The 26,250-nt window shown below is 54.1% G+C and overlaps 1 protein-coding gene across 3 annotated transcripts in view; it reads left to right on the top strand.

Annotated features, from left to right (window-relative positions):
- The first annotated feature begins 14,906 nt into the window (after positions 1-14,906).
- The window catches only part of BEGAIN (brain enriched guanylate kinase associated), a 44,470-nt gene continuing 33,126 nt past the window's right edge, over positions 14,907-26,250 (top strand). For 2 of the 3 annotated variants that reach the window (XM_057544731.1, XM_057544730.1), the window contains exon 1: positions 14,907-15,040. In XM_057544731.1, coding sequence (XP_057400714.1) covers positions 14,999-15,040 — 42 coding nt within the window. In that variant the 5' untranslated portion in view covers positions 14,907-14,998. The remainder of the gene's footprint in view (positions 15,041-26,250) is intronic. The other variant, XM_057544733.1, reaches the window with a different exon arrangement.

Below are 26,250 nucleotides of genomic sequence, written 5' to 3'. Positions count from 1 at the left end.
CAATCTTAATCTACACACACACACACACACACACACACACACACACACACACACTAATGAAACTGTGGTTTTTCAGACAGTGGATAAAAGGCAGCCCAGGATAGGGAGCTCTGAGAGAAGGTAAACAAATGAAGTGAGCACTACGAATGTCCCCCAGAGACAGTTTCCAGGCCACATCCAGAGAAGGGAAACCTAATCAGAGCCCAGCAGTGTCTCTGAGCTGGGACACAGAGATCAGAGCGTCCAAAACATCTATAATTCACAATGTAGAACACCAGAGAAGAGAGAGTTGCACAGAGATAAAGAGTTTCAGAGATCTGCAGAGGGTTCTCCTTCAGTCTTTAGCTAAGTAGTGATCAGTGCATGAGTGTGAGGAAACTACCAAGGCTGAAGAAAGAATGGAAGAGGCAGAACAATCCCCTGGACTTGTACAGGGATAAGAATAGTTCATCTTCCCACCAGCCCAAGTGGAAAGACTTTATAACAATAGGGCATAAGTAGAGTCCTCAGAAGACTATTGCCTTCATGGCTGTGTCCAATTAGCCCTAGACTAAAGGCTGCCCTGGATCTGCCTCAAAGCTTAAAAGTAAACCTTGAAAGAATCAAATTGTCTCCAAGTAACTACATCTCAGAACAAAGCCAAAAATATTTAAAGAAATATGAAAAACTCTAGCACCTAACAAAGGAAAATTACAGTGCCTGGCATCTAATCAAAAATTACCAGGAATGCAAAGAAGGAGGAAAATAGGATCCATAAGAAGACAAATAAATCAATATAAATGAATCCATAAATGACCTGATGATAGAATGAGGAAAAAGGATGATAACATAGGTATATGTGCAAGAAGGTAGAGGAAATCATGAGCATGAAAATGAAAGAAACAGAATATATTTTAAAAGGGCCAAATTGAGCTTTTAGAGTTAAAATATACAATGTGCAACATGAAAAGATGTTCAACATCTCTAATTATTAGAGAAATGCAAATCAAAACCACAATGAGGTACCACCTCATATTGGTCAGAATGGCCATCATCAAAAAAGTCTACAAATAACAAGTGTTGGAGAGGGTGTGGAGAAAAAGGAACCCTCCTACACTGTTGGTGGGAATGTAAGTTGGTACAGCCATTATGGAAAACAGTACAGAGGTTCTCAGAAAACTAAAAATAGAATTACCCTATGATCCAGCAATCCCACTCCTGGGAATATACCTGGACAAAACTATAATTCAAAAAGATACATGAGGGCTTCCCTGCTGACGTAGTGGTTAAGAATCTGCCTGCCAATACAAGGGACATGGGTTCGAGCCCTGGCCCAGGAAGATCCTACATGCCACGGAGCAACTAAGCCCATGCGCCACAACTACTGAGCCTGAGTTATAGAGCCTGCAAGCCACAACTACTGAGCCCACGTGCCACAACTACTGAAGCCTGCATGCCTAGAGCCCATGCTCCGCAACAAGAGAAGCCACGACAATGAGAAGCCCGCGCACCACAACAAAGAGTAGCCCCCACTCACTGCAACTAGAGAAAGTCCGCACACAGCAACGAAGACCCAACTCAGCCAAAAAAAAAAAAAGATACATGCACCCTATGTTCATAGCAGCACTATACACAATAGCCAAAACATGGAAACAACCTAAATGTCCATCAACAGATGAACAGATAAAGAAGATGTGGTACATATATACAGCAGAATACTACTCAGCCATAAAAAAAAGAATGAAATAATGCCATTTGCAGCAACATGGATGCAACTAGAGATTATCATACTAAGTGAAGTAAGTCAGAAAGAGAAAGACAAACACCATATGATATCACTTATATGTGGAATCTAAATATGGCACAAATGAACCTATCTACAAGACAGAAACAGACTCATAGACGTAGAGAACAGACTTGTGGTTGCCAAGGGAGAGAGGGGGAGGGAGAGGGATGGACTGGGAGTTTGGGGTTGGTAGATGCAAACTATTACATATAGAATGGATAGACAACAAGGTCCTAATGTATAGCACAGGGAACTATATTCAATAACCTGTGATAAACCGTAATGGAAGAGAATATTTTTTTTTAAAAAAAGGTGTTCTCAAACCAAAAAAAATACAATGTGCAAGATGGAAAAATACACTAGGTGGGATTTAACAGCATATTAAACACTTCAAAATGAAAGATTGGTGAACTGGAAGCCACAGCAATAAAAACTACCCAAAATTAAACACAGAGAAGAAAATGACTGGGTTAAAAAATGAACAGAGGATCACTGACCTGTGGGACAACATCAAGTGGCCCAACACACGTGTAACTGGGGTCACAGGGAGAAAAAAGGAGAAGGGACAGAAAAAATAATTGAAGAAATAATGACCAAAATTTTTCTAAATTTGATGAAAAGTATAAATCTACAGATCCAAAAAGCTCAATGAACCCCAAGCAGGGAACAAAACAAAACAAAGAATCTCACTGAACCTCAAGCAGGTAAAGAAAACTACACGAGGCCATATTATAATCAAATTGCTGAAAACCCATAAAAGTAGAATAAAAAGACAAATTATGTACAGCGAAAAAAAGGATAAGAGTAAGAGTAGACTTCTTGTTGGAAATAATCCAAGCTAAAAGGAAATGGAGCAACAGCTTTATTGTAAGAATAAAAGCTGACCACCTTAAATTTAATGCGCAGTGAAAATTCCTTTCAAACATGGAGGTAGAATAAAGACTTTTTCAGACCATCATAATTGGAGGGAACCCATCACCAGCAGAACAGCTCAAAATGTTAAAGGGAGTCCTTCAAGCAGAAGGAAAATGATAACAGAAGGAACCTGGATCTACAAAAAGGAATAAAGAGCACCAGAAATGGCTATTATGTAGGTAAAGATAAATGGTTTTTTTTTCTTATTTTTAAAAATCTCTTTACAAACTGATTTACTGTTTAAAGGGGGGAAAAACGAATTGTGGAGCTTATAATATATGCAGAAGTAAATCGTACAACAAAATAACCTGAAGTCTAGAATGGGGGGAAATGGAAGTGTATCATGGTAAGGTTCTTATATTAACCATGAAGTAATAATATAATGTTACTTGAAGGTAGAGTGTGATAAATTAAAGACGTAAGATCTAAACCACTAAACCACAACAACACATACACAACCAAAGAAGCACAGCTGTTAAGCTAAAAAAGGGTAAAATGGAATAATAAATATTACTCTATTAATCAAAAAAGAAGGCAGGAAAATAGGAAAAGGGAACTAAGAATAGATGGGCCAAATAGAAAATAAGTATTAAGATAATCAATTTAAACCTAACCATAATAATCATCATACTAAATACAAATTGTCTAAACTCACCAATTAAAAAGTAGAGATTTTCAGATAAGATTAACAAGCAAGACTCAATTATACAGTATGTACAAGAAACCCACTCTAAGTATAAAGGCATAGATAGATTAACAGTAAAATATATAGAGAAAAATATACTGTATTAACATTTGTCAAAAGAAAGCTGAAGTGGCTATCCTAGGAACATACAAAGTAGATTTAAGAGTAAAGAATATTACCAGGAATAAAGAGGGTAGTTTCATAGTGATAAAGACTTTAATTCCTCAAGAGTTCAGCTTGAGGACAATCTTAACAATCTTAATGTTTATGTACCTAATAACAACACTTCAAAATGCATGATGCAAGAGCTGCTGGCATAGAAAAATAAACAAATCCACAATTACAATTGGAGATTTTGACACTATTCTCTCAATAATTGATAGAAGAGACAGAAAATCAATACAGATATAGAAGATGTGAACAATAATATCAATGAACTTGACATTTATAGAACACTACTCAACAAAAGCAGAATACACATTCTTCTTAACTGCACACAAAACATTTACCAAGATAAAACTTATTTTGGGCGATCAACAAATCTCAATGAAGTTTAAAGAACTGAAATCCTACAAAGTATGTTCTCCTATCACAATGGAATTAAATTAGAAATCAATAACAGAGAGATGCCTAGAAATCACCAAACATTTTGACACTAAACAACACACTCCTAAACAAGCCATGGGTCAAAGAAGAAATCACAATGGAAATTGGGAAATATTTTAAGCTGAATACAGTGAAAACACAGCATATAAAAATGTGTGGGATGAAGCTAAAGCAATGGTTGGAGGGAAAATTATGGCACTAAATGCTTATATATAAAAGAAGAAAAGTCTCAAATTAGTGACATCAGTATTCACCTTAAGAAACTAGAGAAAAGAAGAGAAAAACCCAAAGTAAACAGAAGAAAGGAAATTATAAAGAGCAGAAATCAGTGAAATAGAAAACACTAAAACAATTTTAAAAATCAATGAAACCAAAAGCTAGGTCTTGAAGAAGTCAATAAACTTGACAAATCTCTGACCAGACCGATCAGAGAAAAAAGGAGAGAAAACATACATTACCAATCTCGGGGATAAGAAAGGGGACATTATTATGGATCCTACAGAACTTAAAAGGATAACAAGTGAATATTTTGAACAACTTTATGCCAAAAAAGTTGACAACTTAAGTGAACTGAACAAATTCTTTGAAGGATCTGAACTACCGAAGCTCTCTCAAGAATAAATTGATATCTGAATAACCCCATATCTATTAAATAAATTATATTTGTAGCTAAAAAGCTTCCACAAAGAAAATTCCAGACCCAGATGGCTTTTCTGGCAAATTCTACCAAACACTTAAGGAAGAGATAATACCCATTCTAAAGAAACTCTCACAAAAGGTAGAAGACGAGGAAACTTTCCAACTTATCTTTTGAGGCCAGCATTACCCTGATACCAAAACTAGACAACAACATTACAGGAAAAGAAATCTACAGACCAATATTCCTCATGAACATAGACATAAAAGTTCCTAACAAAATATTTGCAAGTGGAATTCAACAAAGTATGAAAAGAATGACATCATGTCAAAGTAGGGTTCATCCCAGCAATATAAGATTGGTTTAACATTTGAAAATCAATCATTGTGATTCAGCATATTGACAAACTAAAATATATATGCATATATATATGATCATATATATATATATAAATGATCATCTCAATAGACGCAAAAAATTTTTTGACAAATTTCAACTTTTCTTCCTAATAAAGACTCAGTAAACTAGGAACAGAAAGGAATTTTTTTTTTTTTTTTTTTGCCACACTGTGTGATCGTAGTTCCCCCAACCAGAGATCAAATCCATGCCCCCTGCAGTGGAAGTGTGGAGTCTTAACCACTGGACTGCCAGGGAAGTCCCAGAAAGGAACTTTCTTAACCTGAAAAAGGCATCTAAGAAAAACCTAACAGCTTAATACTAAGTTACACTTAATAGTGAAGAATTCAATGCTTTCCCCCAATACAGAGAACAAGGTAAGGGTGTCCACTCTTACCACTTCTATCCAACACTGTAATGGAGTTCCTAGCTAGTGCAATAAGGTAAGAAAACAAAACAAAACGAGAATCATACTGATGTAAAGAAAGAAGTGAAACCACGCTTTACACACAGATGGCATGGTCACCTACGTAAAAATTTCTAAGGAATTTATAAAAAAAGCTATTAGAACTAATCAGTGTGATTAGCAAGATTGCCAGATACAAAGCCAATTGTATTTCTACATACTAGCAACAAACGATTGGCTAGGTAGGATTTCTTAACACAATAAATACAAATTATTTTTAAAAATTGATAATGTGAACTTTATCAAAACATTACGCTTCAAAAGACAGTTTTGGGACTTCCCTGGTGGTGCAGTGGTTAAGAATCCACCTGCCAATGCAGGGGACACAGGTTCAAGCCCTGGTCTGGGAAGATCCCACATGCCACAGAGCAACTAAGCCCACGAGCCACAACTACTGAAGCCTGCGCGCCTAGAGCCTGTGCTCCACAAGAAGAGAAGCCACTGCAATGAGAGGCCGGTGCACCGCAACGAAGAGTAGCCCCTGCTCGCTGCAAGTAAGAAAGCCTGCGCACAGCAATGAAGACCCAACACAACCAAAAATAAAATAAAAATAAAAAAAATAAAAGGACAGTTTTAAGAAAGTTAAAAGGCAAGCAAAAGCCTGGTAAAGAGTATTTGTTTGGTTTGGTTTTTTAAAAATTTACTTATTTATTTAATTTTGGCTGCCTTGGGTCTTCGTTGCTGCACGCGGGCTCTCTCTAGTTGCGGCGAGCGGGGGCTACTCTTTGTTGCGGAGCACGGGCTCTAGGGGCGCGGGCTTCAGTAGTTGTGGTGCACGGGCTTAGTTGCTCTGCGGCATGTGGGATCTTCCTGGACCAGGGCTTGAACCCGTGTCCCCTGCCTTGGCAGGTGGATTCTTAACCACCGTGCCACCAGTGAAGCCCAAGAGTATTTGTAATACAGGTCTCTGACAATGAACTCATGTCCAGAATATAGAGAGAGCAGTTATAACTGAATAATAATAACCCAAACAATCCAACTAAGAAATAAGCAAATGATTTGAACAGACACTTCACTAAAATTGATTCTTAACATCATCAGTCATTCAAGAAATGAGAATTAAAAGCACAGTGAGGTATCAGCACACACCCATTATGAATGGCTAAAATTTAAAAGACTCACCGTATCCAGTGTTGGCAGGGATGTGGAACAGCTGGATCTTTCATACTTGGCTTCTGGGAATGTAAAATGGTGCAGCCACTTTGAAAACAGTTTGGCAATTTTTTAACAAGTTAGAGATACACCTACTATATGATCAAGCCATTCCACTCTGAGGTATTTTCCCAAGAGAAATTAAAGCAATATGTCCACACACAAACTTGGACCCAAATGTTCATAGTAGCTTTGCTTATCATAGCCAAAGAGTGGAAAAACCCAAATGTCCATTAATAGGGAAATGGATAAACAAATGATAGCTTATTCATACAGTGGAATATGACTTAACAATAAAGAGGAATGAACTACTGATACACCCAACAGCATGGATGAATCTCAAAATCATTATGCTGAGTGGAAAGAGCCAGAACTCCCCCAGCCAAAAATAAAAAATAAAAAAAGGAGAGCGAATACACACTGTAGGATTCCACTTATATAAAACTCTGAGAAGTGCAAGCTAATCTGTAATGGTGGAAAGCAGATCAGGGGTTGCCTGGGGACGGGGCGAGGGGGAAAGTGATGCACGGCTTGCAAAGAGGCAAGGGGAAATGTTTGCAGTTGATGGAGATGTTTGCTATCTTGATTGCGGTGATGGTTTCCTGACATACATGTCGAAACTTATCAACTTGTGCGGTTTACGTGTGAGCAGATTATTGTAAGTCAATTGTGCCTTAATAAAGCTGTAAGAAAACAAAAACAACAAAAAATCCCTTTTAACAACTTCTTCCACACGATTCCCCACACGATTCACCTGGCCGTTCTGGCTGTGAGGATGGCTGGAAAATGTAGTCCTTCGGCTGGGCCTGGGCCTCCGTGCCCAGAACAAGGTTCTCTTCAGGAAGGAGGGAGGGAGCCATGTGGGTGGGAGACACTGGCCACAAGCGCAGTCTCTGGGTTAACACCCCCTGGGGACTGTGGACAGGGCCCCCAGGGGCTGAGTGGAGTCTGGGAGCCCCTATCCAGCCCCTGTCCTCCTGCTCAGCAATTCAAACTTGTTCCATTTGTTTCCAAGCTCCTTGCTCCCAGACCCAATGCCCAGGAGAAGCTACACTCCCTCGGTGTGCCAGGGTCTCCACAGACCTTATTTCAAGTCTTCCAGCTTCACAGCATCTTTGTAGAGAAAGGTCACTATGCAATCTTGCAGATGCAGAAACAAAGGCTCAAGCTGCAAATGGCCTCTCCCAGGGAAAGGATGAGGCCAAGCTGAGATCTGAACGAGGCCCTGACTGTACTCCCTCTGCCCCCTGGGGTGCTCGTTTGGCCAGAGAGACGCTAGCAATGAAGGGATGGCGATCGAGATGGCCCGGAGGCCGGACCCAGCATCCAGGGGTAGCTGCCCTGAGGAGGAGCGGGACCCGAGACCGGGTCCCGGAGGGGCAGCTCCACCAGGAAAAGCCCCCAAGTCCCTCAGGACTGTACTCAGCTCCTGGCAGACCCCTGGAACAGGCCAACCTGACCTCCCTCCCAGCCAGAAATACTTCCAGAGGCAAACCCCTCCCCCCTCCACTTGATTCCTTCTAGCCCTGCAGCTTCCACTACCTCGCAGTCTACCGTTTTGGTCTTGAACCATTGCAAGTTCTTTATCTGCCTAGGGTGACCAACTGATCCTGGTTTGCCCAGGACTGTCCCATTTGAGAGCCGAAAGCCCCAGGTCCCGGGAACCCACGCAGTCCTGTGCCAACTGGGTCAGTCACCGTAGCTGTGTCCCAGGCTGCCCCGGTCCCTGGCGCCCCCGCTCCCCAGCCCCAGAGCAGCACGCTGGGCTCCCGGACCTCAGCTGTGACCCCACCCCTGCCCCGCACCCTCAGACGGGAGGCTTTGGTTGTGTCCTCCCTGAGTCTGACCGCCCGGACGTGACCTCTCTGTCCTGGGCGCTTCGGTACAGGGACTGTCTCCATTGCTTTACCTGCTGCAGCTTCCCTCCGCCTGGCTGGCCCCATCTGTGCGCAAGCGAGGCCACTGGCTACGGGGAAGAGCTCGGACGTTGCGGCAGACAAATCGCAGCCTCTTCACTTCCACTGGGAACGTTCACCTCATCCTCTGTGCCTCGGTTTCCCCTCTAAGGTGGGGCTGAGACTCTTCCTGGCAAAGCTGCCGTGGGATCCGCAATAATGGGCAGAGGATGCGCGGGGCGGTCCCACGCGCTTTTCTTTTGGGCCCCTCGTTTTTGATGTCAGAAGCCCAGAGCGAATCCACCGCCCTGGCGGGGGTGCCGCCAGAGCAGAGCCCAGAGAAAGAGGCGCTGGAGGTGCTCCAGGGCCCCGAAGAGCTCCGGCCACTGCGGGCAGGCTGCCTCGGCCTCCAATCGCAGCCGGAGCGGGTGTCCCTGCCGCTGCGTGACTTTGAGGCTCGCTGCAGCCACTGTTCCGACCAGACTCTAGATCTCTTGCAGGCACGGAACCGGCGGGAACACAGAAGAATCCGAAGAAATAATTTTCCTGCCCAGTGGAGTGGGGAAAATCGGCGTCCACCTCTGCAGCCCAGCTTCTCCAAGCGCAGCCCGCGCAGTTCCCGCAGCCCCGGCCTGCGCGCCCACCTCGCCGCCTGCATGGCCCCGCGCCTGGCACGGAGGGGCGCGTCCCAGTGTCGGGGCGTCCGGGGTCTTTGACCCCCAGACCGAGGCTGCAACTCCTCTGTCCCTGGGCTCACAGGCTTGGTTCCCATCCTCCAGGTGAGGAAACAGATCAGAGGGGAGAATGTCTTGCCGGGGAATCCCAGGCAGACAGGACCGGAACCGCGGTCTCCTGGGGCCCAGGCCAGAGGCCTAACCAGTGGCCGTTTGGACATCTAGGGGACTTACAGGTCACCCATACCTTGGCATCGTCCTGGGTGGGAGCCACAGAGAAGGGACCCCAGAAGGGGTCACCCTCTGCTTGGAGAAGAGGGTTTACAGCTATCGAAGAATGAAGTGGTGAAACGGTGTGTGCTGGGGGCCGGGAAGGGGGGGCATCCGGACAGAGGTGGCACCCTGCGGACCCCGCCCCACACCCGGGGCCCACCCTCACCGTTCCAGGGGCTCTGAAGCCCATGAGCCTTTATTTTATTGGCGCGTTGTCTCCTGTTCTGAGCTGGGACAAGAGGAAAAGTAGCTGAGTGGGCATTCCTGGGAGTGGAAGGGGGCAGAGGGCAGTCTGGAAGGGGGCAGAGGGCAGTCTGGAAGGGACATGAGGAAGCAGAAGAGCTTCCACGTCTGTCAGGAGTTTAAGTCACACCGGAGACTCAGGGAAGCCCATGGAAGGCCTTGAGTGCCGGATGGGATGTGTCAGGCAGTTATGAGCCATTGCAGGTTCTTGAACAATAGAGGGACAGGGTGAGAAAGGTACTGGGGACACTGTCCAGGGTCCAGAATAGACGTAAGGCAGGTTTCAGAGAGAGGGAGCAACTGGGAACCTGGGGGGGCTCCCTGGAGGGGCTCCCTGGAGGGAGATGGGAGTTTCTGGGCTGGAATAGTGGGTGTGGGCACCTGCCCAGCTCCAGGCATCCTCAGCTTCCACCCTGTTGGACCAGCATGCCCACTCAGCACTGCCTTGACCCCCGCCATCAGCCATGCCACTCAGCACAGTGCCAGACAAGCACACCAGGAGTTGGCGCTCAGCCTCCAGTCAGCCTGGCTTGTGGCCATCCCTGACCTCAGGCTCTGCCTCTTGGTCTGTCCCCGCCTCCTAAGCCTCGTAGAGGGCTGGCCTCCATTTCCTTGCCCCAGTGCCCAGGCCCCTGCAGGGTCCCCCTCCTACGACCTGCTTGGTGACCCCCAGGCTGCTGCTGTTTGGAAGCCACATACACCGATTGGGGTCACACCTCCTTCTGAGAGAAGGCAACTTTGGGAGCTGAGATGAGGAGTTTTCCAGGAGGACACTCCATGGAAAGGCATCCCAGGGTGAGAGGACACCAGGTGCAAAGGCCCAGAAACGGGAGGGCGTGGACATTGACAATGGGGCTGGAGCTGAGGCCAGCTGCGGAAGGGCCCTCAGCCTGGCAGGAGGGCAGGAGCCCACCCACCCCAGGAGCCAAGGCCTGGACCAGGACCAAGCAGGTGGGCTGCTGAAGAAGCCTGGGTCCCCAGGTGTGACCTTGCTTAACACCTGCCCACTGGCGGCAGGTGTACACTTAGTGGCAATTTCGTCCCGGCGAGGCCACCTTGGCGCCATCCCGTGCTCTGTGTTTCTCACCACGCCCAGGCCCAAGGATGGAGGGCCCAGAGAGAGGCTCCCTTGCCAGGCCTGCGCCCCTTCCCCAGGGGCTACAGGTGGTCCAGAGGAAGGGAGAACAAGGCACGGACCAGAGCTGTCCCAGGTGGGACGAAATGATCCATGTCCTGTGGTGCCTGGAAGCCCCTCCTTCCAGCGGGGCTGCCCTCATTTCTTTTCTCTGCCTGACCTGGCTTGTCTATTTCTGCGTGATAAGTAAGTATACTCACATGTTTTGTTTTGATAAATATTTGGTAGAAATGGTTTCCCCTCCTTATAGTTTTTGAGCCCAAGTCACAGCGCTCAGTCCATCCTCACCTGGTAGAACAGCCCAGCACGGGGCAGAGTCCTGGAGAGGCTGCTGCCGCTTCCCACAGAGATGGCCCAGGGTGGGGACGCAGCAGGGAGGATGAGGAACCCAAAGACAGCCCTGGGCCAGAAGCTGGGCCCTGGGACCTGTGGGTGGGGTGCAATCCCGTGAGGCGGGCCCAGGACCACGGGAGGCGGGAGAGGGCAGGACTCTTCTTGGAGCCTTTACCACATGGTGTTGACTCCCCTATGTTTCTGAGTGAATTGGGTACAATTTTGTTCTTTGGTTGCCCAGAAGTCTGGGTACCCCCAGAAGCAGACACTGAATCCTAGACTTTTTTTTTGGCCGTACCGTGCGGCATGCAGGATCTTAGTTCCCCGACCAGCGATGGAACCCATGCTCCCTGCAGTGTGGAAGCACAGAGCCCTAGCCACTGGACCGCCAGGGAATTCCCTGAATCCTTGACTTTTAAGAAAGTGTTCCCAGGAGAAACGAGTGAGGGACGGTGGGGGCAACAGGATGGGGCAGCAGTGATTTGGGGGCGTTGGCCCTGCAGAGGGCAGCTCCACGTGACCCCGCAGGGCAGCCTGGAGGCTAAGTCCCAGCATCCGTAGGGGCATGGAGTGAACAAATCTCTCAGCTGCCGCAGGTCCAGAGCTCACATTCCAAGAACCTTCTCCATCCCAGCCTGAGAGAGGCGGCAGGAAACACAGAAGGCTCGAATCTGGCCAGACTGGCCAACTCTGGAGCCCGAAGCAGGGATGGGCTGGACTCCTACACCCGGGTGTCTACAGGAACCTCACTCTCAGTGACCCCTGATCTGCTGTCCTCCCTCGTCCACTCAGCCACCGCAACCAGAGGCCTCCTCCAACCCTCCCTCCCTCTCCTCCCCTCCCTCCATCAATCCTCCACTCATTTGTTCATTCTCCTCCCCAGCTCCCCTCCCCTCATCTCAAAGCACACACTCCAGCTGAGGAGATCAAGTAAACACACAGAAACAAGTAAATCAGGTAACAGCAGAGAGTAGCAAGAGCCATGAAGAAAATAAAACCAGGGAACGGGATTGAGAGATAGAGGGCAGGGATTGTGGCCAGGGTGGTCCACAGACGCCCAGATGAGGGCAGGAGGTCAGGAGACAAAGGACCTACCCGGCCCCAGGGCATGGTCTCCAAGCCCTGCCACTTTTATCTCTTCTTCCCACCGTCACCTGAAACCCCACCTCCTCCAGGAAGCCTGCCTGGATGCCACTGATGCTCCAGGCTCCTGCTACACTGGCTTCAGAGGCCTTTCCAGACCAGCCCGTCTTGCAAGGATCTTCAGGTTGCATCATCTGGACCTCTTCCTCAGAGATGCCTAGAGGTGGGTCCTAAGGTGAGACTTGAATGGGGGTGAACATCTGACCAGAATGACCAGGGCACTAAATCCCAGCTTAGCCCCTATTTGCTGAGTGGCCTTAGGCAAGGGACTTTGCCTCTCTGATCCTCAGTTTTCCCATCAGCCCAAGAGGGCTAGTGCCACCTCCCTCACAAGGTCACATGGGGGTTAACTGAGACCCCCCCCCCCCCCAGCCAGTGCCGGCATTCTCCCCTCCTTCCCATCATCAGTGAGCTGGCGGAGGGGAGAAGAGAGGGCTTGCTGGGTGGGGATTAGGTGTGCAGTGTGGGGGAAGGGCTCTCCTGGGGCCTCCCCAAGCCGGCCCCAAGCTCAAGTGTGCAAGCTGCCAGAGCCGGGCATGGGCGCCCCCGCCCCTCCCCCGCCTCCCCTGCCATCTGCAGCGTTGGCAGCAGCAGAGCCAGGGCTGCTGGCGAATGTTCTGGTACCATCTGAGCAGGACCAGTGTCTGGGCAGGAAATGTGGGCAGAGCCCTGCGTGCACACTTCATCCACATTCTCCCTTACTGTTGTCCCCCTGGGACCTGGGAGGGCAGGGACATTAGGGCTGGCAGGTGGGGGGATGGGCTCCCACTGCCTCTTGTGGGCTACTCCCACCCCCGCCTGTGGCCTGAACGGTGTCAGAACCCTAAAGGGCAGGAGTGGAGGTCACAGAGCCTGCCCCGATTCCTGATGGGGAACCCAGGTCCCACGTGAGCCTAAAACAGCCCTATAGGAGGGATTTAAAGAGCCCACCCCCTCAGCAGCCACCTCTCCTCGTGTCCTGATCGTAGGCCCTGTGTGCCCGCCTGGAGACAGAAGCTTGTCCTCTGATGCTCACCCCACCCTCCACCTCCCTTTCTCCATTTGTTACTCAACAGTGTCCCCAGGGCCTGAGGGGGAGGAGAGAGAGGACTTTGCCTCAACACTCATGGCTCCAGTCAGCTGCTGGCTCTTTTTTCCTGTCTCTTTTTATTGTTTTTCTCACTTCCCTTGCTATCAATGCCTTTTCACAGCACTGTCCTATGCCTGGATGTAGCAACCTACTCCCCTAATTAAGTGAGTGAATAGAAACTGCAAAGTACACAACACATAAAATATAAGCTAGATGGTGGTGATGGTTGCACAACAAGGTGAATGTACTTGATGCCACTGAACTGTACACTTCAAAATGGTTAAGATGGTAAATTCTGTGGTGTATATATTTTACCATGATGAAAAAAAGTCCAAAAAATATATAAAGTATTCATTGGCAGCATCTTGTAATCTACCATGTGCTTGGGAATTATATAAGCACGTGTGAACGACGGGCCCATAGGTCCTGAGGGAGGACAGGAGTCAAGTGCCTGTGCTTTGTGACCTCTCTTCGCACCAGCCAGGATCCTTTCTGGCCCCCTTGTGTTTTTTTCCAGGGTTCGAATACTGGCTGCTGCTGGGCTGGGGGTGGGCTGGCAGACTTGTCCAGCTGCCGCCAGGGAGCTCTGATGCCCTCAGAACTGAGGCTGGTTCTTGAGGAGGCCCCAGCCTGGCGTGGACCATCAAGGTCACCTTGCCCAATGCCTCAGGGAGGAAGGGCTGAGGTTCACCTTGCACCCTTCCTCAGGGCTAGGAAGGGGCCAGCCTTGGGCTCTGCTGGGGGCAGGGATAGGGGTGCTCCAGCTAGAGGTTCCCCGAGCAACACTGACCCATCCAGAGGCCACCACCTCCCCTTCCTGATCGCTGGCGGGGTGGGGGAGGGGAGTGCCCCTCCCCCATCACTTGGCTACCTTGGCCCACGTGTGCCGGGTCAGGCAGAGAGGGAAAGTGGGGCAGACATCTGCGGTGCTGGAGTGGGCCACCGACTGGGAAGTGGGGCAGAGCAAGGGAGAGGGGGAACTCGGCGGGTCGCGCCCTTCGCCCTGAATTTTCTAAATCTGGGAAGCGTGAGCTCCAGGAGGGGCGGTATCCCCAGGGCCTAGAGTAGGGCTGGTATACAGGAGGTGTTCAATAAATGTTGAGGGATGGAATGAGTGAATGTGTGAATGGGTTGGACAGGTCAGTACTGAGGGTTCCCGCCTTCAAGGGCTCATTCACTCTTTCCCTCAAAGCTCGGCCTGTGCATTCATTCCTCATTCATTCGTTCCTCCCGCACGCTCCGCACTCATTCATTCACGCGCTCTGCCATTCATGCTCACGGGGGTTCATTCATCCCTGCCCCGCCGCCATTCCCTCCCCGGTTCCCGTGCGCACGTGGCGCCCAGCGCCCTCAGTCCGGCCCCGCGCCCCCCGAGTGCGCCCCGCTAGAGCGCTGCGGGGGGAGCCGCTGAATCAGCCGCGGCTGCGCGGGGCCGGGGCTGGCGGGGAGCCGGGCTGGGGGCGGGGGGCGGGCGCTCCCTGCGGGAAGCCGGGCGGGGTGGGGGAGCCCCGGCCGCGCCGGCTCCGGGCGCGCTCGGCCTCGGCGGGGAGGGCGCAGGCCGGGGGCGGCGGCGGCGGCAGCGGTGGCGAGCGGCGCGGCTGCCCCGGGGCCATGTGGACGGGTGGCCGGCGGCCGGGCCGGCTCCGCCGGGCGGTGAGTACCTGCGAGCCGGGAGGGCAGGGCGCGGGCACGGGCGCGGAGGCGGGGCGGGCACCACCCACGCGGCGGGGCGGTCTGCGCGCGGCGAAGGAGGCGGCCCGCGTGCCCCCTCCCGCTGGTGGGGGGGACGGTCCAGCGTCGTCTCCCCCGCCCGTGGCGCTCCCTCCGGTGCCGGTGCGCCGGGGCCCTAACAGGAACGCTTGCCCGGCCGCGGGGCGCACTCGCGGGGCGGGGCGGGGCGGGGCGGGGACCCGGCCTCAGCGCGCTGCCCTGCCCCCCACGCGGCCGGCCTGGGCACCTGGGTCCGAGTTGCCGGGTCTTCGCCCCCCAACACGTGCGTCCCTGCGGCGAAAGCGAGGGTGGGACGGGGCAGGGGGGCAGGGCGGGGCCTGGGGATCAGGGACCCGCCGCTGTGCCCGGCGGGTGGCCGGGGTGCAGGCAGGCCCCCTCCTGCCCGGGGTCAGGGCTCGGTGAGGCCGCCCGCCTGGGAGAGGTCGAGGAGCCGGAAGGAGGCTGGACCAGGGGCTGGTTCATTGAGCGTTTGCAGCGCGTGGGCTTGCGCCGGCCCCAGACCCCCTCGGTGGTCTCATTCGGCACCTGCGGGGCAGGTGTTCCCATTCTCCTCAGTAAGAGGCGAAGCCGCTGAGGCTCAGGGAGGGCAGGGCTCGCCCAGGGCCGCTCCGCTGAAGCTTCCTCCCTCCCTGAACCCCAGCCCTGTTGGATGGGAATTGCTGCCCTAGCGTTTCCGCTTCCTGCCTGGTTTAGAGGTGTTTCCTTCCTTGTCTGGGCCCCACCCCATCCCCAGTGTGGTTCCTTTGGGGCAGGAACAGCGTGGGCGACATCCTGGAGTCTCCTGGACCGGCAGGATGGGAGCAGAGCAGGCACCCAGGAGTGAGCGGGGGTGGCACAATGAGCTGTGCCTACAAAGGAGGAGCCCTGGATGGCCAAGGTCAGCCACAGACCTGGGCTGTGCAGACCGAAAGCTGACCAGGGGTCAAGGCCTTGGGGCCCCGGGCCAGCAGGACAGGGTCTCCATGGGCCTGGCTCCTATGGAGGCCCCAGTGCCCTAGATCTTTGGGGCCGGGGACAGGTCCTTGCCCTTCACTGGGCCCCAGTCCCCCTGCCCACTGCCTGCAGCAGAGCCCTCTGCACTCCCAGGGCCAGGGAGGACTGTGGAAGGAAGCCCCTTATACACACACTATGGTGTACCGTCCCCGCCAGGCCGGTGTGGCCCTGCCGGCTGGGGCAAGTGGCCCATGGAGGCGGCTCTGCCTGGCATCTGTGACGCACAGGGCGGGAAGGCAGCAGCCTGGGCCCTGGCAGTGTCCCCGAAAACCCTTCATTTCCCCGACTCTCACTATAATCAGGGCGGCACAGAAAAGCAGGCACAGTGGCAGATGCGGCTTCTTCCCGGCAGCTGAGCGCTGGCGCCGGGCGAGGGGAGGCTGCGCTGCTGCAGAGGGACCCTCCCGAGCTATTGTCTCACATTTATAGATTCCTGCGCTCCGTGGTCCTCTTATCCTCAGAACCTGAGGCTGTTCGCACCTGGGACGCTGAGTGGGCAGGGCTAGGGGTGCCTAGAGCCTCAGTGGTGTGGGTCTGGCTTTCCATGCGCCGGGCATGGGGAGTGGGTCGTTTCCGGGTCACGGAGCGGAAGTGAGTCAGAGCAGTCTGGAAGGTGATCGATCCCCCATCCTCTCTCAAAGACCCTTGGGCACAGGGTCTGGCCCCAGATAGCTGTCATTTATTGAGCACCTACTACGTGCCAGGCCCGGAACAAGCATCTTCACACATCGTCTCCCCGGCAACACTTTGAAGTAGCACCCCTACTCCTGTAGGCACTTAAGGATGGTTAAGAATGAATGAATGAGAGGGGAGGAGAGCAGTCCGTGGACCCAGGGCTTGGTTGGAGATGGTTCACAGTTTCCCAAATCCCAGGAGGCTCGTGAAGCCCAGGAGTGAGTAGGAGTTGAACGGGGAGGGTAGAGGAGCATGAGAAGCACAGCCTGAGTCAAGGCCTGGGGGTGGGGGGGGGGGGGGTGCGAGGATCAGAGGAGGATCAGTCCAGCTGGAGTGTGGAGGTCAAGGGCAAGGGCATGGCCGTGGGTCGGCGTGTGTGTGTGTGTGTCTCCTCCCCTCATAGCAGGTAAAGATCTCTGGAGACAAATCCAAGGGTGACCCCAGGCTCACTGTGTTGGCCTAGAATTACCCCCAGGGTCCCCTCCTGGTTCTCCCTCCTGCCACAGAGCAGGTCACTAGCCTGGAGGAGAGGCCTGGATAGGAGTCTGGAGTCTTGGGTTCCAGTTCCTCCTCTGCTGTGTGACCTTGAGCAAGACCCTGCCCTCTCTGGGGCTCAATGTCTGAGGCACAACACCTCTCTCGGTCAGAGGAGTGGCTTCCGTGGCCCGAGAGCAGGCCCCCGATGGTAGCTGGTGGTGGGAAAAGCTGACCAGAGCTGTCTCTGTTGGTTCAATATTACAGGAATGAATGGCTGAGTGAGCAAATGAAGGGATTCTCCATCCCCCTAGCATACTCTCCCCATGTACCCCACTCTGCCCCTTTCACTGGGACCACTTAGGTGACTCTGATACAGACCTCACCTTTCAAGATCTCACAGTCTACCGCCAGGAGGCATGGACCTTGACTAGTGTGGCAGGTGTTAGGAGAGTGACGGGGACCTTCACTGTCCCCCCGCCCCCAGCCAGGAAGGGGACCCAGCAGTGGCTGCAGCCCCGAAAGGCCATGCACCTGGAGGCCACCGCTGCAGCAACACGTGGATGCCGGGTTGGAGGGATGGGGACTTGAATAATGTCAATAAGGTGATGGATGTAAGAACAGATGGGTGGATGGATGGATACAGGAAGAGTGAATGGATAAGTGCTTGAGGGTATGTTGGTGATGCATGGAAGGATGCATCAGTGCACAAATAGACACATGTCAATGGATGTATGCATCCGTGGATGGACAGATGGATGTGTGGATACAAGATACAAATGACAAGGATGGATACATGGATGAATGGGTGGTGGATGGCAGGTACAGGCACGGAAGGATGCACTGAGGCGTGAATGGGTACATGCTAGCAGATGAATGGTTACAGGGATGGATGGGTGGAGCATCTTCTCATGTAACCCCCCGTCCCTCCCGTTCCATGATCCCATAGCAGGGAGGCTGCAGGGCTGGGGAGAGGGCAGCGGGCCATGAGGCCTCTCCAGTTATGCTGGAAGACATGCTCAGGGAACAATGAAGCCTCAGTGTAGCCTTCTGTAAAGACAGGTGACCAGCGGGGACTCCTGCATGGAGCTCCTTGTCCCGGGAGACTTTCTGGAAGGTCTGGATGGCTCAAGTGTACCCCCCTTCTGAGGAACAAAGGCTGGGGCCGAATTCAGAGTGCAGAAATGACGGCACAGAGCATGAACGCTGGGCCTGTGGCCACCCTCGAGGGTTCTGAGGCCAGCACAGAAATAACCAGAAGCAGAGGCAAGGTGATGAAAAGTGTGAGAATCCTCAGACCCGAATGTCCTCGTCTATAAAAGAGGGGGATGGTAATAGAAACTTCTGCACTGGCATGAGGGAGGCTTGGAAGGTGACTGCACTCTGGGTGTTGGCTACAGTCCCTGGCCTGTGGCAGGCCATGGCCGTTTACCAGTCAGCCCTCGGAGCCCGTCTCCTCCTCCATGAAATAGGGTGGCAGGTCCCAGTTTGGGGGGTTGCCGTGAGAATAAGTGAGGTGATGTTTGGAGCTCTTAGCGAATGCTCAGCCTGCCCTCCCCACCCCCAGCCCCCGCTGCAGGGTCCCACCAGCGCCCTGTGGCCGGGTTTTCCTGTTGCAGCCCCAGGAGGCAACCAGGAGCTGGGTCCCTCCTCCCTCGGAGCTCACAGACACCAGCTTCCCATCCTTGGGAGCAGGGTGGGTCTGGGTGGTAGAGGAGGGGCTGAGGGGGTCCAGGAGTGAAACAGAGCATGAGTGCCTGACCTCTGGGGGTCCCATCCTGGGTCTGCCACATCCAAGCCATGTGACCTCAGACAAGTCACTTGGCCCCCATGAGAGGCTGCTCCTTTAAGCATAAGACAGTTCACGGCTGTCCCCCCTCACAGGACTGGGTGAGGATCTGGGCGAGGATGTAGAGCTTGGCACACAGTAGGGGCTCAGGAAGGGGGGCTGGAGCAGATGAGTCAAGAGGCAGGGGAGCCGGAAGCCCTTTCAGGAGAGGCAGCCCAGGCTGCTAAGAGGTGAGCAGGCCCAGGCTGCGAGCCATGGCAGCCGACAGCATCCTCCGGGGCCTCGGGCCCAGGCGGCGGAGAGCCAGTGGGTTGTTATGACAACAGGAACTTGTCTGATACAGCCGGCAACTCTGGGAGAGGCTCAGAGGACCGGCTGGCCAGGGCCCCCAGAACATTCCTGTGACCGCACATAGTAGGGGAATGGCCAAATTAGAGCCCCAGGCTGATGGGTTCTGAGGTCCCACGAGATGCCAGGCTCTGTGCTGAAGACACCCAGCGCGCTCTCTGCACCCTCACTACATCACTGCCCGGGGCTGGGTACTGCTGTGTCCCCACATGGCAACGAGGAGGGGACGTGACTTGCCCAGGATCAATTGGGGTGTTGGAGGTGGATTTGACCTTGGATCTGCCGGCCTCCGAGTTCTGTTCCCACTAGTAATGGAGCAGGGCTGGATGACTGCTGCTGGGGAGGGGGGTGTCCATGCGTAAAGGGTGGCCTTCCGGGGACTGCAGCGGTGGCTGGGAACACTGTGGCCTTCCAAAGAGCCTGAGACCCCTGACTCCCCACGTTCTCCTGCCCAGTGCCCAGCCCAGAGGAGGTCCACACCAGGCTGGGGGTGCTTGTGAAGAGGCACTCGGACCTGGGGGACTTCACTTATTCATTCATTCGAGAACTCCTTGTTGAGCGCCTCCTATGTGCCTGGCCCTGTGCGGGGAGCTGGGGTAGAGTAGAGCTTACATTCTAGGGGGACACAGATAATAAACAAATAATTGTAATGTCGATTACAGGTAGGGGTCATGTTAAGAAGAGCAGGGGTTATAAGAGGCTGCTGCGGGGGTACCTGATCTGATCTGGGGGTTGGAAGGCGACAGGCTATTGAACTGGGGCCCTGAAAGTTAGTTGGGAGTTAGATGATGAGAAGGAGGGGAAGAGAGAGAGAGGGAGAGTGCTCCTGGCAGAGGGAACAGCAAGTGCAAAGGCCCTGAGACCAGAGAGAGCTTGGCACACTCAGGAACTAGATGGAAGTTCCTGGAGTGGTCTGTGTGGGAGGGTAGAAAAGACACTGGGGCCTTGCAGGGCGTATGAATGTGTGATGTTGTCTGGTTATCTGGTCTGTGATTTTAAAAGTTCACACTGGCTCGTTTGTGGGGTGGACCAAGCTGGGGTCAGGGACCCCCGGGACGGGTGATTATAGGTGTCCGGATGAGACATGGTGGCACCTGGGACCAGCAAGGTGATGGTGAGGATGGAGGGAGTTGGCCAGGTGTGAGAAAGGCTGGACAGTCAGGGCCTGAGGGTTAGGGGTACGGTGGGGGAGAGGGAAGGTCCAGGCAGCTTCCATCCCTGTCTTGGGCAGGTGAGCTCATAAGGCTTTTCAGACATTTAGTCACAGGTGCTGTGAGGCACCCAGAGAGGTGTCCAGCTGAGCTCAGAAAAGAAGGGGTCCCCAGCACTTGATGTGAGGCATCTAGGCACTGCCAGATGGGCAGAGGCCCCAGGTACACAGCCATGAGCAGGCAGTGCCAAAGAGAGCCTAGGCCATCCTCCAAGCAGCACCAGAAGCCAGGGCCGGGGATCATGGCCAAGAGCCTGGGGCTGCCACCCCTTAGCGAGCCTTCCTTTGACTCATGCAGCTGCATCCCAGGAGTTCTGTGTGGACCCCTGGCTTCCTGAGATGCCAGGGATCTGTGTATCTCCCTTCACGCAAAGGAGCAAGGGCTCTGGCCCTTCTCTGGGGTATTCTTCCCCACCCCACTCCCCATCTAACCGCACCCTGGGCCCCCATGTGCCAAAGGCTCTTGCCTCATAGCGTTGTCAACCATGGTTCCTAACCTTATCCCCTGTGTATCAGTGAGGAATTGTACACAGCTGCTAGTAACAGGGACTGGAAATAACCATGGCTTAAATAAGACAGGGGGTTATTTCTGTCAAGTTAAAGAAGTGCCAGAGGCAGGTGGTCCAGGGCTAGTGGTCATCAGGAACCCAGGTTCTTTTTTGTCTTTCTGCTCCTCCAGGCTTTATATATGGCTTCTGCCTCAAGTTTGCCTCACAGTGCGAAACAGCTGCAGTAGCTCCAACCATCACTTCCATGTTCTAGATAAGAAGCAGGAGGGTTTGGGAGTGGGAGCAAAAACGGCACAGGCAAGCTTTCTGATCCCTTTTAAGGAGCAGTCACACCCAATAATTTCTGTTTATATCTCATTGGCTACCCCTGGCTGCAGAGGAGCCTGGGAAATGCAGTCTTTTAGTTGGGTATCTTGCCTCCCAGAATAAAAGGAGGGTTCTTCACTAAGGAAGAGTGGGAGGACAGTGGGCAGCCAGCAGTCTCCACCACTCCCTCCCATTCTGCCAGATGGATGCGGTTCTAATTTCCCCTCCTTCAGGCCCCGTGTTCACCCATGTCCCTGCACCCAACCCCACACCTGGCAGAGATGAGGAGACGTGGGGAGTGGAGGGTGTGAGGCCCAGCCCAGGGCTCCCCCCGCCCCCCGGCACACAGCAGGTGCTCATTCAGTGCAGGCTGCCTCCCCAGGCAGATGAAGAGCCCAGGACGTGACCTTCCCTTCTCTAGCACTTTCTAAGCCCTGGAGTCCAGCTCCCATTTAGTGAGAATCAATTTAGGGGGTGGGAGGCCCCCTGCCACGTGCTCTCTGGATCGATGGGGGCGGGCGTTCAGCTGATCACTCTGGCCAGTGAGGGACGGGTGGCCCTGCCCCCGCCCCCCAGAGGGCGAAGGGGTCCCAGCCACGTGGGAGGAGAGAAGTAGGTGTCAGTGAGGTACTTGGAGAGGCTTGACCTTGGACTGACCAAGGAGGATGTTCTCAGGGGCCGGCTCCCAGGCACGGGGCTCTGACCCCGGCAGCCGCAGGCAGGATGGCCACGGCTCCCTCGTGGAGCCCAGGGCCGAAGCCCCCAGGAAGGAGGTCTGCAGAGAGGACCTTCAAAGCTGCAAACTGAGCCCCACCTCAGGTCAGAACCCCAAGGGCCCACCATCTCACCCCAGCTGGGTGAAACAGCCTGGCCAGGAGGAGACAAAGGCGTCACCTGGCCTGCTGTCCATCCCGGAGCCCCTGGGCACTGGCAGCAGGGCTGCCACCGGCCCTCTCGCCTGGCTGAGCCGCCGACAGGAGGCCAGGCTGCCCTTCTCCAGATTCCTGGATGAAGTCGCTGTGCGGGTTCTGGACCCCGGGACCCTGGAGGCCTTCCGGGGGTCCAGAGGCCGCAGCCCGGAGCCCTCCCCAGGTGAGCAAGACCCAGGCCTGGCCCAGGAGCCCCTCGCAGGAGCTTCAGCCCCAGAGAAGACCCTGGCCCTGAGCCCCCAGCTGTCCTCGGAGGTGGCCCCAGAGGCTGCAAGCAGAGGGGGGCCAGGCCGGGCCACGGAGACCAGTGTGCCTCGCATGGGCAGCAGCAAGCGTGGAGGCCCAGCTGCCTCCCCCCAGAGGCCTCCAAGCCCGGTGAGTCTCAGCCCCCGCCCATCCCCCAGGGGGCAGCTGGGCAGAGGTCTGCTGGGGCCCCTTCCCTGCTCCCTTGATGGGCCGTTTCCCCACAAGTTCTGGCTGACCCCCTCCGAGCTCCCTCATCACCCCCCTTTCATAATCACTGTAGCGGGAAAGACCTTAAGCACCCAAAGAATGAAGCTCTAGGATGGAATTTCTGGCTTTGGGGCAGGCAGGCTATTTCTGGAGTATGCATGAGTAAACAACAATAACAATAATGTCACACCCCCAGTGGCAGAGACCTTGGTGTTTCACCACGGGATTTTATATGATGATTCTTTTGAAGTTTTGAACCTCAGACACGTCCACGTGAGGTAGGATGTCACAGTCCTGTCAGGCAGATGGGTGGGTCCAGGTCCTTCCTAGCTGCCCATTTTATGGAGTTGGAAAACTGAGGCTCTGAGTTGTCCCGGGGCCCCCTGGGGAGGCTGGGCTTGGACTGAGGTCTTCGAATCTAAATAGCACATCATCACCCACTTCATACACACACACTTCGACCTCAGACAGAGGGGCAGAAAGATTCGGTGAGACCTGCTCGGCCGTCCTGGGGGATCGGGTCGTGCAGGGTGTCAGGATGGCGGCACCCCACCTCGCTGCTAGCCTTCGTCTCCCAAACCACCTGTGTCCCGCGGGGCCAGGGCGGGTCCTTATGGGCTGTTGAGGACCTTGTCCGCTCCTGACTACTCTGGGCACAGGATCGAGGTGGGGCTGCAGGGCCAGGTGGTGGAGATCTCGCCCCGACCCCTCCCAGAATGGCCGCCCTGCGCGGAGGGGTTCTTTTAAAAACAAAATCCTGGGCGGTAGGAGAGAGCTGATGCTTGCCGAGCGCTTACCAGAGTTGTTCTAACTCTCCATCCCTGTGCACCCCCAGCGGGTCGGTGTCATCTGCTCCAGAACTACTGCTACTGGGAGGAAACAGGCAAGGGGAGGTCACAGGAGGAGCGGGGCTGGACACAGGCCATCTTAACCTCCCCCTCTGCACCTACGCTCCTCCGCGTCAGTTGCCTCCAGTGACCTGACCTGCCTCTTTCTCCAGGGAGAGCCAGGGAGCAGCGTGGCTGGAGGGGAGCTCTGGGTATTTGAAGACCACCATACCTTCCTCTGGGGTCCGCTGGGCCAAGCGCAGCCGGGGAGTTCTCAGCTCAGGGGTACTCAGCTCAGGGACCTGGGCAGGTTGCCCACCCACTCAGGGCCTCGGTTTCCCCGGCCGTGGAAAAGCGGTCATGGTCACGAGTTTTCTTTCACCTTGTCACGGGGAAAGCATCCAGCAGGCACCCAATAAGGATCGCGTCCCCGGCCTCCTCCACAAGGACCTGGCGATCCGGGACCTCCCCACCCTCCGCTCTAGGCTCTGCACACCATGCAGACCTCACTCCAGGGACCACTGGGTCCCGGGGGAGCCCCATGATGCCCAGGCCTCTGGAAGATTCTGTCTGAAGGCAGCACAGGGCCTCGGGGACCTGTCGGGGTCCTGCAACAGGTGCTGGGGGGCAGGGCTCTGTCCTGGGTCCCGGCCAGAATGTCCTTCCCAAGGAGCCGGTGTTGGCTCCTTGAAGCGGGAGGTGAGCATCAGCCCCCAGCCCAGCCCAGCGTCATATGTGGTCAGCTCCAGCCTCGCATCGAATACTCCAAACAGGCCAGTGAGAGAGATACTAGGATCTGGCCCATTTCACAGACCAGGAACTGAGGCTCAGCGAGCAGAGCCCGGCAGGGTCCTGGCTGGGCTGTGCCCTGGCTCAGTGAACCCGGACAAGCCACATCCCCCAGTGTCTTCGTGTGTGTGGCAGGGGATTAGGGATAATGCGTGGAGGTGCCTGGCACACAACAGGAATCCCGTCCCTGGGACGATGGTAGCCATGAAGGTGGTGATGACGGCCCCTCTGCCTAGCCTGGACAGGCTTGTGTCCTCGGAACAGTTCCCAGGGTGAAGGTGGAGCTTCGGGAAGGTAGGGAGACCCCGGGCTTCCAGGCAGCAGTCTGAAAGCCCTTTCTCGAGGACAGTGCCTGGAGTCGCACCGTTAACCACTTCAGGGAGGAAGCGGCAAAGCAGGCAAGGGTGGGGGAAGGCCTCTGCCCCGTCTGGCTGCATGGTCGTGGGGGACTCTGGTCTGACCCTTCACTGTCCAGCAAACAAGAAGCCATTGTGGAAGGTCTCCGGGACCTCCAGCCGTCACTGTCACAGACCTGGTACCAAGGCTCACTCGTACTACAGTGTGAATGACTCAAGCCAGTTGTTTCCTGAGAACAAAACGGGCAGAAGAGAGCAGGAAGCACAGGCCGGGGTCAAGGAAGGAGAGGCAGGCGGGGGGCTCTGAAGTGGCCTTAGTGACATTGTGACAAGACCCCAGATGCCAGGCCTGGAACTCCCCAGAGCTGCGTTTGGATCCTGCCCGAGGGGCTTTCCCACCGTGAGAGCTCACGAGCAAGCCCCCTCCACCCTCTGGACCTCAGGCTCCCCGTCTATAGGGCCAGTTTAAGGTGTGATAGCGCCTCTCCCCATTGGGGGACCCCCAAGGTACCTCTGGAGGGGGCAGCTGCTTCCCTGCTCCCCAACTGTTGCCATGTGGGAATGTGGGCCAGAGTTGCCAGATCTTCCAAAATTTCAGTAGAAGCCAAAAATACGGATTTTAAAATGTAAACTCTCCCAATTTTTAAATGTTGGCTCAAACGTTTAAAAAAAAAAATTAAAACCCTCTCGCAGGCCAAATACAACATGCTGGCGGGCCAGATTTAGCTCAGGAGGCCAGTTTGCAGCCGCGGGCCTAGTGCATCTGTACCGGCGCACGGCTGGGAACCCGAGGCCCTGCCCAGGCCATGCAGAGAAGCGCGGGGCTCGGCCGGGGCACCTCTCAGCCCGCAGCGAGGTCCTCCAGAATCCCCAGGGGAAGGACATTCTTGGCCCCATCTGGGGACAGCCCCAAGCCAAGGTACGGGTTCAAGTCCCCAACTTGCTGAGTGACCTTGGGCCAGCGCTCGCCCCTTTCCCATCCATCTGTGCTCACCTTGGTATTCTGACTAAGGTATCAGGGGATGACCCACTGTGTGCCCAGCGCAGCGAGCCCTGCGGGGGATGCTGAGGGACCCGAGACCGGCTTCTCACCCATGACACAGTCTGTGACACCGCCTTTCCCCTCCTACCTCCCCGCCTGCCCCTTCTCGGTCCCCTGGGCTGGCCCCGCCCCCTCTCTGAACCCTCGCCTGGCAGAGCCCTTCCTCTTCCCCATCTATGCTCACTCCCTTGGCGACCTCATCCAGTTCGGAGCCTAAGTGCTGTCTCCATGCTGGCCACTCCCACATTCACATCTCCTGGACCCTCCTCTGAACTCCAAACCCAAGTCCCTGCCTTCTTGTCCGTATCCCTGCTGGGATGTCTGGACCTGAATCCTGATCTTCTCCCCAATCCCCTCCCCCTTCAAGCTGCTCAGGCCAAAACCCACGGCCTCATCTTTGGCGATTCTTCCTTCCACCCCCATCTCTAGTCT

This window comes from Balaenoptera acutorostrata, chromosome 3, assembly GCF_949987535.1.
Source record: "Balaenoptera acutorostrata chromosome 3, mBalAcu1.1, whole genome shotgun sequence".
In the NCBI taxonomy this organism is placed as follows: Eukaryota; Metazoa; Chordata; class Mammalia; order Artiodactyla; family Balaenopteridae; genus Balaenoptera; species Balaenoptera acutorostrata.
The sequence above is the reverse complement of the archived record's forward strand: the minus strand, read 5'-3'. Positions and strand labels throughout refer to the sequence as shown.